Here is a 17,697-nt window from a genome sequence, read left to right as displayed (position 1 = left end):
TCTGGAACATTTACGGAGTACCCAATCATCTGGTTGGAATGTTCGGGTATGAATGTGTTTGTTGTAGTGTTTGGCAACACTTTGTTGATATGAGGCAAGTCTGATGTTCGCCTTGTTTATTTTCTCATCGAGTAGGTCTAACTCATGGCACATAGCCTCTTGATTGTCAGTGTCTGTGGTGAGCTCGTACCTGACGGCAGGCACTTCACTTTCGGTGGGTATCACTGCTTCCATTCTGTAGGCTAATGAGAAAGGAGTTTCTCCTGTTGAAGTTCTTGTGGTCGTTCGGTATGACCAGAGTACGATGAGTAGTTCGTCTGCCCACTTTCCCTTAGCCTTTTCCAATCTCTTCTTGAGAGTGTTCATGATGGTCTTGTTGGAAGACTCTGCTTGTCCGTTTGCCTGTGGAAACCTTGGGGTGGAAAAGCTCAACTTGATATTCCAAAACTTACAAAAGTCTTGAAATTCTGCACTGATGAATTGTGATCCGTTGTCTGTGATGATCTCATTTGATATCCCAATATCGACAAATCACATTTTTCCAGATGAAGCTTTTGACTTCCTTGTCTCGTATTTGGTGGAATGAGTCATCCTCGATCCACTTGCTGAAGTAATCTATCACGGCTAGCATGTATACCTTCTGTCCAGGTGCAATAAGTAGCTTGCCTACAATATCCATCCTTCATTTCATAAAAGGCCATAGTGATGTAATGGCGGTCAGTGGTTCTGGGGGTAGGTGTGACACTTGAGCGAACCGTTGGCATTTGTCGCATCTCTTGACGTAATTGGCTGAATCAGCTTTCATGGTAGGAAAATAATATCCATTGGTTAAAGCTCGATGGGCTAAGCTTCTCCCACCTGAGTGGTTTCCACACTCCCCTTCATGCAATGCATTTTAAGTATGGACCAGTAAAAGAACGTTTGTATAACTTACCTTGAATAATGGAGAATCGGGCAGCCTGAGCCCTAAGTCGGCGAACTTCATTCCTATCGTCGGGTAGCTTGTAATGCTCCAAGTACTCCACTATAGGGGTCATCCAAGTCTGTTCGGGTGATACTTCCACCACCTGGTCCTCCTTGTCTTTTTGAATGGCAGACCATTTGAGGCAGATGATCGGGATTGTCTTGGGCTCTGTGGCTTGGATACACGATCCAAGATTGGCGAGGGCATTTGCGTGGCTGTTGTCTTCTCTCGAAACCTGGGTTATGGTGAACTCCTCAAAGTTGGACTAAAGTTATTTGATTTTTCCCAGATAGGCGATCATCTTAGCATCTTTGGCTTGGTAAGCGCTTTGTATATGGTTGACCACGAGCTGAGAGTCACTGAACACGCTGATTTGCTTAATTTCTATTTTCTTTGCCAGTCCGAGTCTGGCTAGCATGGCTTCGTACTCCGCTTCATTATTGGTGGCTTTGAACTCACAGCGGATCGACTGCTCTACCACGTCGCCTAGTGGTGAGATGAGGACAAGACCTAGTCCACTTCCTCGCATATTATTGGACCCATCCACGTATAGTCTCCAAGCTCCGACTTGGTCGGGTTGCTCAGTCATGTAGCAGAGTTCCTTGTCGGCCTGCATGGTAAGGTTAGGAGTAAAATCAACTAAGAAATCTGTTGATACCTGAGACTTAGGAGCCGTGCGCGGTTTGAATGTTATGTCATGCTCGCTTAACTCCACTGCCCACTTGGTCAGTCGTCCTAAGAGTTCTGGTTTATGGAGAATGGCCTTGAGTGCATAGGTGGTTATAACTCGGATCGGATGGCACTGAAAATAAGGGCTTAGCTTTCTCGCGGCGTGTACCAATGCGAGAGCTAGTTTCTTGAACTGGCTATACCGTGTTTCTTCATCTAAAAGAGACTTGCTCACATAGTAAATTGGAGATTGCTTTCTGTCGTCCTTCCTGACCAACACCGCACTCATGGCTGTATCGGACACAGCCAAGTAAACCAGCAAGGTTTCATGATCCTTTGGTTTGGCTAGAAGAGGTGGGCTGGTTAGGTACTGCTTGAGTTCCTGTCACTTCCATGTTGCTTACATGGCAGCTTATTCAGTTGTTCAACAACAGTATTCACATGGGACCAATTCTGGAGAATATCATAGAATGAAACAGAGCCAATACAAAATATCAGTGAAAAAATATGATATGATAGTGTAAGAAATTAAACAAATAGCTGGCACACCTGCATCAACATAACATCTGCGTGGTCAATGATTAAGATCTGCGAAATTCTCATCGATCAGCATATTATTTAAAAGCAAAATTATGCAACATAACTCATGGATAACAAGCAACTTTCTTACTTCTATGGAAGAAAGATAATCAACGTCTTTTTCCTTTAGAGCTTCTGAATAGATGGAAGAATATGTCAAAACCAGTCTAATCTCCAATGTAACTGAAACAAAGGCTGATATAATATACAAGTGATCTAAGTATAGAAAAATAACAATGAGGATACTAATCTCTTTTCGAAAACAAACTATTATAAAGATAAATGACCAATTTATATGATCTTGCACAGATAAAGTACAAGAATGATACCCAGAGATTATCTAAACGAGGAAACAATACTCTGCAATTTCATGTTGTCAGACTCTTCCAGAAAGTTAACTATCTGAAAAATTAAGTAACAATTGTAGTGAGGGAATATCAACATACGAGAAAAGAAAACAGCTGCTAGTAAAAAATGGAAAGATACCTGTGGGTAGAATTATTTTCTCTTTGGCAAGGAGTAAATTATCAAATTCTTCAAACCGCGAATCTATTTGAAGTGGGGGTGGGGGGAAGAGAGAAAATGAGAAGTACTACCAGTAAATGATCAAATTCTTCAGACGGACTATGGCAATAATAAGTTCCATCCCTTACTATGGCTCGGGGGGTTATACATGGCTTAGGTTTAAGCAGTGCATTATTCGAAGAAAAATCCAAGGGGTGCTTAGGCAGAGAATTAGGTAGATTTCTTATTCTTTTTTGGTGGAAAGAGCAAAGGTCAACTCTGAAATAACTAATTGCGAGAAAGACAAGGACTAAACATAAAAAATATATCTACAAACATAAGCGAGTTTGACTAGCCTTGTATCTGTAATAGAAATGGGCTCGCTCAGTGTAGAGCATAATTTTCTTTTCTCCTCTGAAAAACTCACCCCTGACATAAGAAATCTCATTTCGCTTTATATACTGATAACACTCACTTTTCCATGGTTTTTAATGTTTGTATGATGTTAATTTTATAGGAAATTGAGTGTTGGATGATTGTTTTGCGCTTAAATTGTTTTATCTTGTGAAATATGATATTTGCTCGTACTTTGGTGATTTTTACAAAAATATGGAGTTCGAATTTGGAATATTGGTCTTAATAAAGGTTGTAGATCATCGCGATTCGAGTTCGTAGGCGCAAACGGTTTGTAAATCCGAGTTAGGACGAGAAAGATATGGTCAGAACAAGAAAGTCGCGCGCAGTAGTGAATAGTGTCCGACGGGAATTTCCGAATTTTCGGGATTTTCGGATTTTCTCAGTGTTTTCGAGTTCTACTCTGTATTTATCTCCTGTGCCTATATATAGGTCCTTTTGCTGACCTAATAGACATATCTCTTTACCTCATTTTTACCTCTTTTCATATTATCTCCCATGCGCTGAGAAGATATGCACGGATCAGAGGGTGGAGTTTTATCAAAGGTAGAGTCCTTGCACTTGTGGACTCTATCTTGGGCAGAAGAAGAACACTCCAATCGGAGTTGAACTCTCCAAAATCCTAGCTGCGTGGTGGCCTTTGGCCCACGCCTGGATCCCTATATATACCTGTTCCATTTGATTTTGAAGGTGTACAGCGCACGAATTAAGAAGTAGGAGCTAGTACAAAAAATAATTTATATTTTCTGCATTTAGTTTTTGTTTCTGTTTAAGTCCTGATTTGGGCATGACGTTTAGTTTATGCTTATTGCTGGCAGAGTAGCATCCTGCCCATTTCCCCCTTATTAAGTAAGTCTATTTTATTTATTTCCATGTCTTATTTATCTTTTGTTTTCGTAATTTACTTTATGTCTAGCTAAGTTTATAAATCTGAGCAAGGCATGAAAGATGTGGATATGAACTTATAAACTCGTGAGGTTTAATTGTGTACTTAAATAATTGCATGTTGTGTTGCCGAAGTGATGGACATTATATCCAAGTGTCTAATTCGATTTGATTAGTTAACAGACCATTAATTAATTGAGTAGATTTAGATCACCAATAAATCAAGATTATAGGGTATGTACGATCATTGTGCGTTTTGAGAGTATTTGTGGGCACGGGAGGTTGAAGTAGAGTAAGGTCTGCCTAAGTTCAATATCGGGTCTATCTAGGTCTAGGGTGTCCCTTATCTTAAACACACTTAAGGATAGATTTTCTTAGATGATGAAAGTGCACGTGACAACTGAGAATGAGGGCACATGCCATTGGTAAGTTATAACCGGTAGACACAACATTGTAATAAATACCAACCGGTAGACACAACATTGTAATGAATATCTTTACCAAGGAGCGAGTGTAAGAGATTATCCACAGATTCGACGTCTTGACTAAATTGCTTTTTATTATTGATATTTCTGTTCACTGTTTTCAGTTTATTTACTTATTTCAAGCCAAGTTAAGTTTAGTCCCGAGAAGTGTCTCGTGACCAAAAATTTAAAATAAATTTTTATATTGAATTAAATAAAAATAATTTTGAAAAAGAAATTAAAAGAGGATTAACCTAATCACTTTTCAATTTCTCTTAAAATACTACTCGCTCCGTCCCATTAAAATTGGCCACATTCTTTTCGGCACGGAGATTAAGAAATGTATTGTTATGAGTTAATTAAGTGATCCATATTTTCAAATGTCTTTTGTTTATCTTAATTGCTTAATTAGTAAATATGCCAACAACCACCACAAATCTGCTAGCAACTCGCCGGCGGCGGCGACCGCCGACCGGAGCACCACCACCACCGACCGCAAGCACCACCACCACCACAAATCTTGCAAAAATCTTGACGATTCGAACTCGAGCACCCAAAATCTTTTGATCGGAGCACCACCGCCACCAGCACCACCACCACCACAAATCTTGCAAAAATCTTCAAGAAATGAAAATGAGAAGAGGAGATCTGAGACCAGAATCAATGACCGGCGAGCTTCGAACTCGACGATTCCGCCATCCTCCGCCTTCTTCCTCACCGTCGCATCGCATACCTGAACCAGAATCGCATCCTCCGCCTTCTTCTATCTCTCCACTCGCCACCCCCAAATCGCGACTGCATGCCCTCAGATCTAGGGCTCGCCACCCCAAATCGCAACCGCCCTCAGATCTAGGGCTCGCCACCCCCAAATCGCGACCACCCTCAGGGCTAGGGCTCGCTCTCTTGCCGGAATTACAGAGACGCGGCAGCAGCGCGACTCCGAATTTATGAAGAGCAGTGCAATTTTGTGTATGTGTGTGTGCTGTAGGCGAGAAACAGAAGGAGAAAGAAGGAGCGAGAGAGAGAGATGCCAGACTAAGGCGGAGCAACGCCGGCTTTGAGGCGACAACGACGTCGGATGCGGCCTCGCCGGCGGCTGAGATTTTTCGGAGAAGAAGGCGGTGAGAAGACCGATTGAAGAAGAAAGGAATAGAGGAGAGAGGAATAGATGAGAGAGGTTTAATTAAGAGCTTAATTAAATTTAATTTAATAGGCTTAGTTAAGTCCAAATCTTTTCTATTTTAGAAAGTGATCAACTTTAATGGAACACCAAAAATAAAAATGTGACCAATTTTAATGGGACGGAGGCAGTAATATTCAATTACTTAATTCTCGTCCGAGGAAAAGCGACTCACCATTTGCAGGACTTTTGAAAAACAAAACTACACATGAATATATTCAACAACATATCTCACTACTAACTTCATCTCTCACTGTGTCCCGTCAAGACTAGAATTCTTGAAAGATGGTAATGTTAAACTGTCTCTCTCTTCCAAAACAAATCTCTGCACCAAAATTGGAGCAGCCTCTTCCATCGAAACTCGAGACAAATGCCGCTAAAAAGCTCAGCTGTAGGCGCTCCTCCTCGAGCTGCGTGTTGATAGGCGCTGCTGGAATTACCATACTGTCCCTTGCCGGACCCTCCTACGCTGCCGCGTTGAGTGAACCATCCAACGCTCTGTCTCTCCCCACCTGGGCCGTTCACGTTTCCAGCGTTGTTGAATGGTAAATCAAGAATTCATTCAAATGGGATGCTGATTCTTGTAATATAATGGGATTTATCTCTACTTGTGCTGATTAGGGCTACTGCGATGGTCTTGGTGTGGCAGTACGGCGACAAATCAGGTTTTGAATCTTGGAAGGGTCTCTCTTGGGGAATGGTAAATTATTCTACTCCCCATTTCACTATTTTTCTGCATTTGATAAGAAATGATTAAGTACTCTTTCAACGAGATATGAATCAAGCAAAAAAATTAGCTCAAATAATAGTAGAAATTATTAAGGGCCTTGATATATCTCAAAGTTTCAATACATCAAAGTAACAAAGGACTAATCTTACTATTTTTATCTATCAAGTCTAATCCTTAAAAATTTAAGCTTACTTAATGTTTTGGATTAATCATAGTCAGTGGCCCAAACATTTTTAGCATTTTCACTTCAAAAACATTCATTTTTCAAAAAAGTTTGATTTATGTCCCACCGTATAGAACCAATGACGGAATGATGTGTTACTTTGTCGAATTCTTATGGTTTAGAATTCTCTCTGTAAATTTATATTAAATGATGCAAATTCTGGCAAGGTGACTAATTATTCTGTTGCCGGATTCTGTAAGGCAGGACTTAAATCTCAAATTTTTTCAAAGTTGAGGGTTTTGAAGTGAAAGCGTGAGATGGAGACATTTGTTGGAAAATGCTGAAATTTGGAGACAAACTACGATTACCCTAATAGTTTTATACTTGGGTAATCACCAAATGTAAAATATGTTAATTTGATTTCACACTGACAAGAAGGTTATCGTTCTGTTGTTTAGCCTATGCCATGTATAGCTAAGTAGTTACTATCGTTTGATATTCGCTTAAATTGTGTTTCTTTTTGTTTATCAGACAGAAGATAACTAGTAGACTGCTTCTTTTCCATTGAAAATGCTCACATAGTCTCATCTGGATTGACCTTGATCCCATACTAATGCAGTAATGTGGGTGACAAATTAGATTCCAGAATAGATTTCTTGATAAACGAATAGAGCCCGTTTCTCGATAATTGATCACATTACTGCATTAGTATGTGATCACATAAAAAACGCTAGCTCGTTCTCGAAATTCTGATGAACAAGTTCTATCCATATATCAATTTGTGTAGGTACCCCTGTTAGGCGGAGCACTTTGTGCATGTACGTGGCATTTCTTTTATAACGCAGAGTCCCTTGAGGTATGAACTTTGCATATTTCAAAAGTTTCTTTTAATACAATTATCTTTGTAGACTGCTGGATACAATTATGTGACCATAACTTGCAAGCTTAAATTGTTTCATGTCGCCTAAAGATAAATCATCAATCGATTCAAATTAAACGAGACAGTAGAGGCGTGCTGTTGTTTCTAAGATGAGCTGCGTTCGTGTATAAATCTCTTGTGAAACTATACATCTGGCAGGATTCACAGTGAATGGTTATTATGTGTACTGCTTCATAAGCTCTTGATCTGCAAGACTGCATAATGCTTCTCAAAATTATAATATTGTCTTTAGCAATTATTCTTAATCCTTCCTTATTTAGGTTTAATTAAAAGGTAAGTTGGTTGGTTTCCATACTACGACAACAAAATTTATTATGTTTGAGGTGATATTTTCCTTGTGAATTTATACTCTTGTTATTCCTTTGTGCTAAGAGGAGCTAATCTGACTTTCTTTCTGCCCAGATCACTTCTAGATTATCAGACTTCATATTGCACTAAGCATTTCTACTTGAACTGACTCAATCATTGCTTTGATGAAATTAATTTATGTTTATCTAGTCTTCTGGCTTCTCTTTTTATACGACTTCTGTAAACAAATTAGGAGACAGTCTCATTGGTTGCCACAGAAACATGTATGGTTAGCGAAGTGGGGTTCGTCCAAATAACGACAGCCTTTTCTTGCACAGGATTAAAATCCCAAAGAAGTGACAAAATATTAAATAGAGTGAAGGTCTGTATGATGTTGTAGCATGTAGAATTGTGACTCTTTACTCTTAGGAAAACTCTAAAGTAGATGGAGTACATTTATGTAAAAGAATATTTAGCATGTTAACCCCGAACTGCACGTAGCAAAACAATGAATGGAGTAGTTGAAGTCCAAAACATGGTATATCCATGTGCTCTAACCCATGATTTCATTTTCGTGCAATTGCATATTAGCAATGATGCCCTTATATAAGCTTGAATTGATATACCCAACACAAAAGCACCCTATTACGACTGCTAGCATACACAAACTATGGTTCACCCTATTTGTTTCTTAAAAACTTGAATTTGTACATTACTAGATCTTGATTTGTTTTTTTCATTTCTAATATTTGATTCGTGGATGATTTTAGATCTTGGTGGCTCTTCAAGCAGCTTTGACTGTGATTGGTAACGCGACAATGTGCGTAGCTGCATACCGCATCTACGTATCGTCAAAGGAACGCTCCAAAAACTCTTAACTTCCATCCTAAATATGGAACTCACTCTGTCTCAATGGTAATTCCTTTCCTTTGGCTTGCCTATAGCTCAATCAATGATATCTCTTTTTGTTTGGAGAAGGTGGAAAGAGTCTAATGCTGGCTAATTATTTGAATCTTGTTATTTTTGTTATGTATACATTTACCCAATATCTGGCAGTTACTCGATAGCACAGAAAACAAACAAAACGAAGAGAGAGAAAGAAGAAAGAGTTGGGGAAAATTTTCATATTACTTTTTTAAATTTAAAAAGTGCATAAATACAGTGTCAAGTTTCTTTTTATACCTTACTACTAACTGTTCACTTAATCCAACTAATATTGCTGACTTAGCAATTTATTTACAAAAACCTTCTATTCAAATAAAACAAAGAAGTCTTACAATATATACATGTGTTGGTTTAGTGATAAAAAAATTGATGTTTGAGATCACAGTCAGCAACATGCCAAACTTAACACTCTCTCAAGATGAGAGAAAATTAAAGCAAACCCATCTTGCCAAACAGTACAATAAACAAAGAAATGAGACTGCATCTCCAACTTGACTACAACCCCGTAGAAATCTCTATACACACCAGAACTGATGACATTTGATATCTTCACCTAATATATCCTGATATCATAATGCTACAGCTGACAATAATCCACATTTAGAGTCGACCTATCTAGATTTTCAAGACTAGTAGAATGGTATATGTGTTGGAAGAGATAGGTAATAAAATGTGTTGCTTGCAGCAATTCTTTATGAATTAAGTACCTTTAGTTTTTCAACAATGTCAATTTTAAAACTTGATGACTTGTCTATTTAGATTTTCTAACGTATTATTTAAAGGGTGTGTTCTCTTTGGTTGGTATATTTAACATGGAAAAAGGAGAGATAATAAAAACTTTTCCCTTTAAATGCCTCGTTCTTTTCCCTCATTTTCTGCAAAAAGAAAATTTCATCATTTCTCATTCATTCTTTTCACTTCAAACGAAGGATAATATTATCACATCAAAAATAAAGGGGTGACTCCTTGAAGTGAAAAGAATGAATGAGAAATGATGAGATTCTCTTTTTGTAGAAAATGAGGGAAAAGAAATGAGACATTTAAAAGGAAATTTTTTGTTATCCCTTATTTTTCCATGATAAATTTATCAATAAAAAAGAACACACCCGAAGAATAAATGTCATTATGTGTAGTATAACTATTATAGACATGAGATTTTGGTGTTTACAACAACAAGACATTAGCCTCCTAAATCTTTCGATATGGGAAGAATCTCTATTCGAATAGAAACACAGTTAAATGTTTATGAATCAAAATATCCAAATAATATAAGCCTAGAGTGTGTTCTTTTTGGTTGATAAATTTATCTATGAGAGATAACAAAATTTTCTCCCTTTAAATTTTTTTCTTTTTTTTTTAACCTCATTTTTACAAAATACTCCCTTGTCCCATTGATAATAGCTCATTACTTAACAACATTAAATTAAACATTAAAACTTAACAACATAAATTTCATTTAAATTAAAGTTTAACGCTACATTAGTTAAAAATTAAAATTACATTAAAATAAAAACCCACATTAATTCAAATTAAAATAACATTAAAATAAAATCTAAAGTCCTTGGCGACGTTTGATATCCGCAACCACGGTCATCTGAAACTTCAACTTCATGCTTCATTTACCTTTTCCCTTCTCTCTTTTTTGCGGTCTTGGGCCTCATTAAGATGCTTGAATCGTTAGAAGTCGTCGTGTGGAGTCCGTTTGATCCCTTCAAACGTTTGGAGAACTGAACATTTTGGCCGATTGAAGCGAATCTTTGAGATTCACAAAGCACATGCCAAGCGTTGGGATATTTGAATTAACCCCATGCTTGGAGGCATACAACTTTTGCGCTTGATCAATAATTTGATCATCACTCATACCGAAGCCCCAATTCGGTCGTCATTTCTCGTATATAGCTAGAGGTGCTCAAACGAATCAGAGCCATGAACCCAACAAAAATAAATCATGGTTGTGAATTCACAACCAAAAAATTCTGGTTTGAATTCCACTGGGTTGTAAAATGCGGGAATTTTTTAAAGGGTGGTGTTTGAAGGGGTATAATGGTAAGTCTGGGTATTTTTTTGAAGTTTTTATCTTAGTGGGTAATTTTAAAATAAAAATTAAGTATAATTCATAATATTTTTATAAAATATTATCAAAATAATAAATATATGAGTGATATAATAACACACATAAAATTGTAGAACGCCGAATCTTTTCTCAATTAATACAAGCACATTAATTATTCTCATTAATCTAATACGCACAAACAATTTGATACTACATTTTTGTGTCCAAGCAAACCGTGTGGTCTAATTAAATAGTCAAATGCATATGAGCATATATGATATAGATAAGAGAACTTAAATACACTTTCAAGCAATTTTTTACACACTTTAACTAAGTCCAGATTATTACAATACAAAGTTACATACTGATGAGGAGTAAATCCATTATTATCTATGGTAAAAAGGACTTGCAGTACAGGTTTAAACAAGGACGTTGAACAATTAGTTAAGAATCCTACCTGCGCAGGCGGGTACACGCGTAGTTAAAGGGGGATTCCCATGTACTTGCGCAGATCATCAGAGAGATACATGTGCGGGCCATCGAAGTCTACTTGCACAGACGAATAAAGCTCATCTGTTAGTTGGAAAAGCTGCAAATGCAAATTAGTTAAAGGAAGGATAAATGGCAGAGAACAACGACGGCGATCAATCCTTATGCATGAGGAGTACGTGAGATATGAAAAAGACTCTTGTACCCTTGATCCTTGTATTATCTATGAATACTCCCTGTATTTTATTGTAATCCGGATGGAATTTACAGAAACAAAATATATGAAGTGTTCTCCAAGTTTATGCTTTCTTTGAAATATCTCTGTTCAACTTGATCTTAAGCACTCAGGTTCTTTCTTCTCTTATTATTTTGTGATTAATGCTTGGTGAAGGTTTTTATTTCATCAACTGGCGCCGTCTGTGGAAAATTCTGAACTAAGGCGTGAGATTAGATGGGATTTTATGTTTTGTTTCCCCATGATTTTGTGTTTTTTAAGCATGATCTTCAGTCCTTCATTTATATTTTCACCTTGAGTATGATTCTCTGTTCTGTTTTTCCGTCGCGGGTATGATTTTCGTCTCTCCGTTTGCCTTCCGACCTTGAGCGTTATTCCCTGTTTTTGAGCACATGCCTTACTCATGCTTTTTGGGTTTAATGTTACTGTTGGTATATGTTCTGTTTGAGATTTTCTTTCTTACCTTGTGTCCAACCGGTAAACTCAGAGTGTTTGGTTGGTAATATACATGTTTGGTGTCTTTTTCTATGATAGCATGAGGATAATTGTATGGTTTATGATTTATGCGCAGTTAGAAATATTAAATTTGAAGAATAATCATTTTTCCTTGCTTACTAACGTTTGTTTTTCCTTAAGAACGATTTACCGATATATGATATGTGAACATGGCTACAATTGATTATTTGAAATAAGAAAATTGTTTGGATTTTATGGATGGCTCTGGAATCCTCGAAGATTATGGAAAACCATAGTTCAAGCCATATTTCTTATGAATATTCATATGAAGGAATCTTTTGCATATCTTTTTCGCCTCGCGAAGCCGTACTATTGATCTGGAAATCTTATTATGGGCCGTTGTTTATGGACTTCTATGGGCCTTCTCATCTTGATCACTAAGTAAAATCCTGATAAAAAGAATCAGACAGCGCAGGCATATTTCTCATATTCATTCAATTGTGAAATTATCTACTCCACCAATTAATTTCATTCACAAAACTATAGATTATAGTAGTTACACCCAACTTTTCACATATATAATTTTCAGGGATCAATATATTATTATTATTAGGGCTAAATGCATGTAATATCATGAACTTTAGGCCAAAATCCAAATTTAGCACGGACTTCAATTTGCCCAATTTATATGGCTAACTTTACCCCGTGCCCAATTTTAACACCGTTTTTCCCCTAACTTGAATCTTACGTGTCAATGACGTGGCTTTCCGGCACAAGTTTCCGGCTGGCGAGCAAAACGTTGCGTTTTGCTCGCCGGATTCTGCTCCTCTCCTCCAACACCCCTTCTTCTTCTCGCCGGCGAGCGCCTCTCCTCCTCCAAGCACGACGCACAGCTCGCGTCGCATCGCTGTCTCCCCCTTCGCGACCTCCGGCAACAACACAACTCAAGTCGTGCCTCTGCCCTTCGACCTCTCTTCTTCCTCACTGAAAATCCTTCCCTCTTTGGCTCCAATTTTGAACGGCAAAGGGGCCGCAGCCAATCGGAGCCCTAACTCCCCAAACTCACCGCCTCTGCAAACCCCACCCCCAATTCAAGACGAGATGATTCCGACGACTGTAACGCGGCCGGTCAACACCGCCTCTCTTATCTCTCTCCCCTCTCTCGGCCGCTGCTGCCCTTTTCCCTTAAACCCTAGATCCCCAACTTCAAACACCTAAATCGCTGGGTAAAGTTAGCCATATAAATTGGGCAAATTGAAGTCTGTGCTAAATTTGGATTTCGGCCTAAGTTCATGATATTACATGCATTTAACCCTTATTATTATTATTATTATGATTATTATTATTATTATTATTATTATCATCATCATCATCGTCGTCGTCGTCGTCGTCGTCGTCGTCGTCATCGAAATCTTTAAAATTGAGTTAGTCGTATAGGTATCTATACTATATTAAAAAGGCAGCTTTCAATTGATTTCAATGGCGATTTTTTGATTTTTTGATTTTTTTGAAAAATAATGACTTATTGTATATATTCAAAAATTGAGTAAACTAACTTAATTACAATTGCATATCCCACGTTTAAAAGAAAAGGCACCAAAACCTGCTTTTATTCGTGCAATAGATCAAGAAATTGCATTTGGATTTAAGAAAGTGGAAATAGCAAATAATTTTGTGCAATAGAAAAACTGATTTTTTTTTTTAATTTGTTTGCTTTAATTTTGTTATTTTTAAAATCTCCGTTCATGAAATTATATGCAATATGGATCTTGAATTAAAGATCATGATACAAGCTTTAATTTGATATATGATATTTAATAAATGAATCTAAAATAAAGACATTATAATCATTTAAAAGTTCATAATGAATTATATGTTTATATGTGTGTGTCTATATATATATATATATTGTAAATATTTTATAAATTTATATTTACATAATAATTTATAGTAGTAATATATTAAGAAGGCAATTTTCAATTTCAAAACAATTTCAAAATTAAGTGACAATTTTGTAGTTATAATAAAATTGAAGGTTTATTTGTAAAGTATAATTTTTTCTTTATTCTTTTTTCTTTATGTTCTTTTTTTTTCTTTCTAAAATTGTGAAATTCGACTATTTATAAATTATTTAATATGCATATCAAATTAAATATCACGATAAGAGCTTTAATTTGATATATTTTATGTAAATATTTGATTTAAAATGTAAGAGTTATATTTATTTAAATATTAAAAATTTCAAAAAATTCTCTCTCATCTCCCCTCTTTCTTTGAATAAATCGATTTTTTTTGTTTTATTCTTTTTACTCATTATTTATGCCTTTTCATAATATCAATTTTTATTATTGTGAATTTTTCTTTAATTTTTTATTTTTTTTAATATTCAGCTCAAATATATTAAGTTAAAATAATTTTTTTATTATATTTATAAATATGATAATTGAGTTGGTATTAATTTATATAGACATAGAAATATAAAAACATTTTTTGTGTGTTACAATCGAATTCTCGTTATAACGTACTCTTTAGAATTATTTATTACATAACTAAAAAATAGAACCGTAGGCGAACACGCACAAGAAATCAAAATATTTTGGTCACGGTAGGTCGCCTTTATTGAGGCTAAGGGGGGTGTATTCGTTGTGGATTTTCACAGACTTTAAAAAGTCCATGTAATTTAAATTCCATGGAATTCACATAGATTCCACATGACTTTCAAAGAATTCGTGGTTGGATTTCACCCCGATTTTCACTGATTTTCGAAGACTTTACGGGACAATTCTGGAATTGAATTCCATGAAAACCAACGCCCGCTGAGTCTCAGCACTGCTGGAAACCCAGCGACCGCTGGGAATAAGTCACGCCCTATATCACAGCAAGTCTAATTAACTACTCCATAACTATTGGGAAAATTGATCGCAGTTCTCAAGCAAATTCCTGAGAATCTTGATGATATCTCTCTCGTCATCAAATCCAAATTCGAGACCATTATCAAGCTGGTCAAAATGTCGATTGAGGTTACAAGGATCACTACCAAATTTAGCAACTTGCCATCAAAATACATATCAAATGATGCAGAACCAATGGTGGTTGCATTGACTCAGGTTGAGAAGGCGTAAATTGGATCAAATCCTTGGATTGCAGCCAAGGCTACACCCAATTCCCAATCCAACCAACACATTTACACTATTTTGTTCACATTCATTTACTATAAGTTTGACATTTGAGAGAGAGAGAGAGATATGAAATTGAGTGCAGCCGTTTCATTCTAGAAAATGAGGACAGAGACAAATTACAGCCCATGCTTTATCTCAACAAACATTATTAAAAGACAAATGGGATGGGATGATGAAAATCATCTACACATCACATTTACACTAACATGTTCACATTTATTTCACCCACAACTTTTATCTCTAACAAAACAAAAAAAGCAGATGAAAATGGGGAAGGAGTTGTAACTGATTCACCAGAAAAGTAAACTTTATATTATCATAGCTGTTTCAATCAAGAAAATGAGGAAACAAAGAAAATTCCAGATCCATAATTTCGGTGCTAACCAATATCAAAATTGCTCATCAAAATCCACGTCAGCATCCTGCATACTGCATCCGCTCTATAAAGCCCTGCCATCCCATCCAAAGGAGCCGGGTGGCCCGGCATCTCGACCGAACTAGCCGGGCCCCCCTGCTCCATAGCAAATGGAGGACTAGACATGTCATATACCGGAGGTATTGCTGCTGAAAAGCTGGGACCTCCAATCGCATGGCCGGAAAACAAAGAGCCACTCAAAGGCGGCGGTTGGCTCCCGGCAGCGTCCTCGGGGTGTCCGCCTGAGGTAGCTTTCCGACAACAACCAAAGCTTCCACGGGGTATCCAAGCAACAATTGGTTCCCCAAACTAGTTGTGGCTTCCATGGGCCGGCTCCCAGTGCCAGTTCCAATCGCCTTGCCAGGAAACGAGGAGTCGTCAGACACGCCACCGAAAAGTGAAGGAGGCAGCAGTGGCCTCACGGTATCAGTTGGAGGCTGATTAGGGTATTCAGGCTGCGGCTGGTTACACATATCCGTTCAAGCTTTCTTGGTGTAACCATGCAGCAGTTGGTACCCGATATCCTTTGGAGCTTCATTGGGGTTCACCCAGGCAGCAGTAGCAGCAGTTGGTTCCCCGTGTTAGTTGGAGCTTTCTCGGGGAATCCAGGCAGCAGTTGGTTCCGGGCACTACTTGAAGCTTCCTTGGGGTACCCAGGCAGCAGTTGGCTCTCGTTACATGTTAGAGCTTTCTTGGGATACCTCGGCCGCAACAGCAACTTGTTTTCATCAGTACCCGAAGCTTTCTTAGGGCATCTGCGCTTCCCAGAGGCACTGCCCGGAGCTTCATTTGAGTATTCAGGAAGCAGTTGGTTTTCACCGTTAAATGAAGCTTCCGTGGTGCATCAGGGCAGCAGTTGGTTTCCAGCATGCGCTGTAGCTTTCTCGAGGTTTCCAGGAAAAGGTTTCCCGGTTTCAGCATCAGTAGCCTCTTCCTTGCAGCATCTGGGCATGCAGCTCGTCGTTGCTTTCTCAAATGCTAACAGTTTCTCAGGATTCACAGTTGTTATATCATTGATACTGAGCCTTTTACCCTCTTTAGCCGAACTCAACCTTTTGAGGTACTTCTGAGCGTGGCTTGCTACTTGGCTGTTAGATTTAGTTCACACACTATATCTTGAAATGTTCTTCCAATCACCCCTACCGAACCTCTGCAACCCATAAAGAAATTGCCTGTGGCTCAAGCAGAAACAAACACAGAATTTGTGGTCAATTCGTCAGTGTAAACCTGTGTCGAAAAGAAGCATGATGCTTTTGAAATATGGTGTAGTGTTTCTTTTTTTTTATCCATAATAAAATTGCAACTTTACAAGTGAAGAAGATGTAGAAACAGCTTAATCTATAAATATTCCTTTTCCCTCAAAACAAAAGTTTTTTAAAAAAAAAAAAAAAAAAAAAAAACAGATGTAGAAACATCATAATATGAACCATTACTTGGCTATGACAATGCCTTGAGAGGCTTCATAGGATGAATGACATCGTGAAAACATCACAAATGTTTCAATATATATATAATGGACATCAGACATGAAAAAAGGTATTGCACACACAAATTACAAGCCATCAATATACACGAAATTTGGGTCATTTTTGGTTTTGCATATGAACCTCAAAATTTATCCCAAATTACACAAACTTTAGTTTTTTCAGATTTTCTCACAAATTACACGAACTTTACTTTTTTAGATTTTCTCACAAATGACACACAACTTTACTTTTTACAGATTTTCTCACAAATTACTCGAACTTTACTTCTTTAGATTTTCTCACAAATTACATAGAACTTTTAGAGTTTCTCACAAATCCCGAATCAAATACACGAACACTAAGAAGTAAAGTTCGCATATTTTGGGCCGAGTTTTAAAGTTCAGCAAAGCCAAAAACAGGCCAAAGTTCATGTATTCAATGCAATTATCTTTTTGTAGTATACCCCAAATAGTTTTCTAAGTGAGACGCTTGAGAGTTTACTATTTCACTAATAGGATTTCAACTAAAATGAGACTTGCCAATAAATGAAGAAGATTTAGTCATTGGCTCATACCTCAGGGAGAACACGCGATGTTATATCATAGGCACATTAACAGCATAAAACCACTTAACAATCTTGGCAAAAAATTTAACTTATTAATATGTGCTAAAGAGCTAT

The 17,697-nt window shown here is 37.3% G+C and overlaps 1 protein-coding gene and 1 long non-coding RNA gene across 6 annotated transcripts; one reads left to right on the top strand and one right to left on the bottom strand.

The window, feature by feature from the left end:
* Positions 1-2,022: 2,022 nt before the first annotated feature.
* Positions 2,023-2,350, bottom strand: LOC130994592 (uncharacterized). Its single transcript, XR_009091814.1, has 3 exons — positions 2,304-2,350; positions 2,183-2,221; positions 2,023-2,086 (listed from the first exon to the last, which is right to left on the bottom strand). It is a non-coding gene; the product is annotated as an uncharacterized LOC130994592 (long non-coding RNA).
* Positions 2,351-5,813: 3,463 nt separating this feature from the next.
* Positions 5,814-11,583, top strand: LOC130994591 (uncharacterized). Of its 5 annotated transcripts, none has more exons than XM_057919642.1 (5): positions 5,814-6,204; positions 6,281-6,359; positions 7,340-7,408; positions 8,551-8,695; positions 11,244-11,583. In XM_057919642.1, exons 1-4 carry the CDS (start codon positions 5,945-5,947, stop codon positions 8,656-8,658), a joined length of 516 nt encoding a protein of 171 aa, XP_057775625.1. In that variant the 5' UTR covers positions 5,814-5,944; the 3' UTR covers positions 8,659-8,695; positions 11,244-11,583. The 5 variants fall into 5 exon arrangements, with proteins under 5 accessions (XP_057775625.1, XP_057775624.1, XP_057775623.1 ...); XM_057919641.1 differs by having other exon boundaries at positions 11,191-11,583; XM_057919640.1 differs by having other exon boundaries at positions 5,815-6,204; positions 11,182-11,583.
* Positions 11,584-17,697: the final 6,114 nt, after the last annotated feature.

Source organism: Salvia miltiorrhiza, chromosome 7 (genome assembly GCF_028751815.1).
Source record: "Salvia miltiorrhiza cultivar Shanhuang (shh) chromosome 7, IMPLAD_Smil_shh, whole genome shotgun sequence".
NCBI classification, from domain to species: domain Eukaryota; kingdom Viridiplantae; phylum Streptophyta; class Magnoliopsida; order Lamiales; family Lamiaceae; genus Salvia; species Salvia miltiorrhiza.
The sequence above is the reverse complement of the archived record's forward strand: the minus strand, read 5'-3'. Positions and strand labels throughout refer to the sequence as shown.

Bases quoted from the DNA above. Each gene is read 5' to 3' on its own strand.
- LOC130994591 (XM_057919642.1), top strand. From the start codon at position 5,945: ATGGTAATGTTAAACTGTCTCTCTCTTCCAAAACAAATCTCTGCACCA. The intron at 6,205-6,280 runs GTAAATCAAGAA...TGTGCTGATTAG, and splicing joins GTTTCCAGCGTTGTTGAATG to GGCTACTGCGATGGTCTTGG. The intron at 6,360-7,339 runs GTAAATTATTCT...CAATTTGTGTAG, and splicing joins AGGGTCTCTCTTGGGGAATG to GTACCCCTGTTAGGCGGAGC.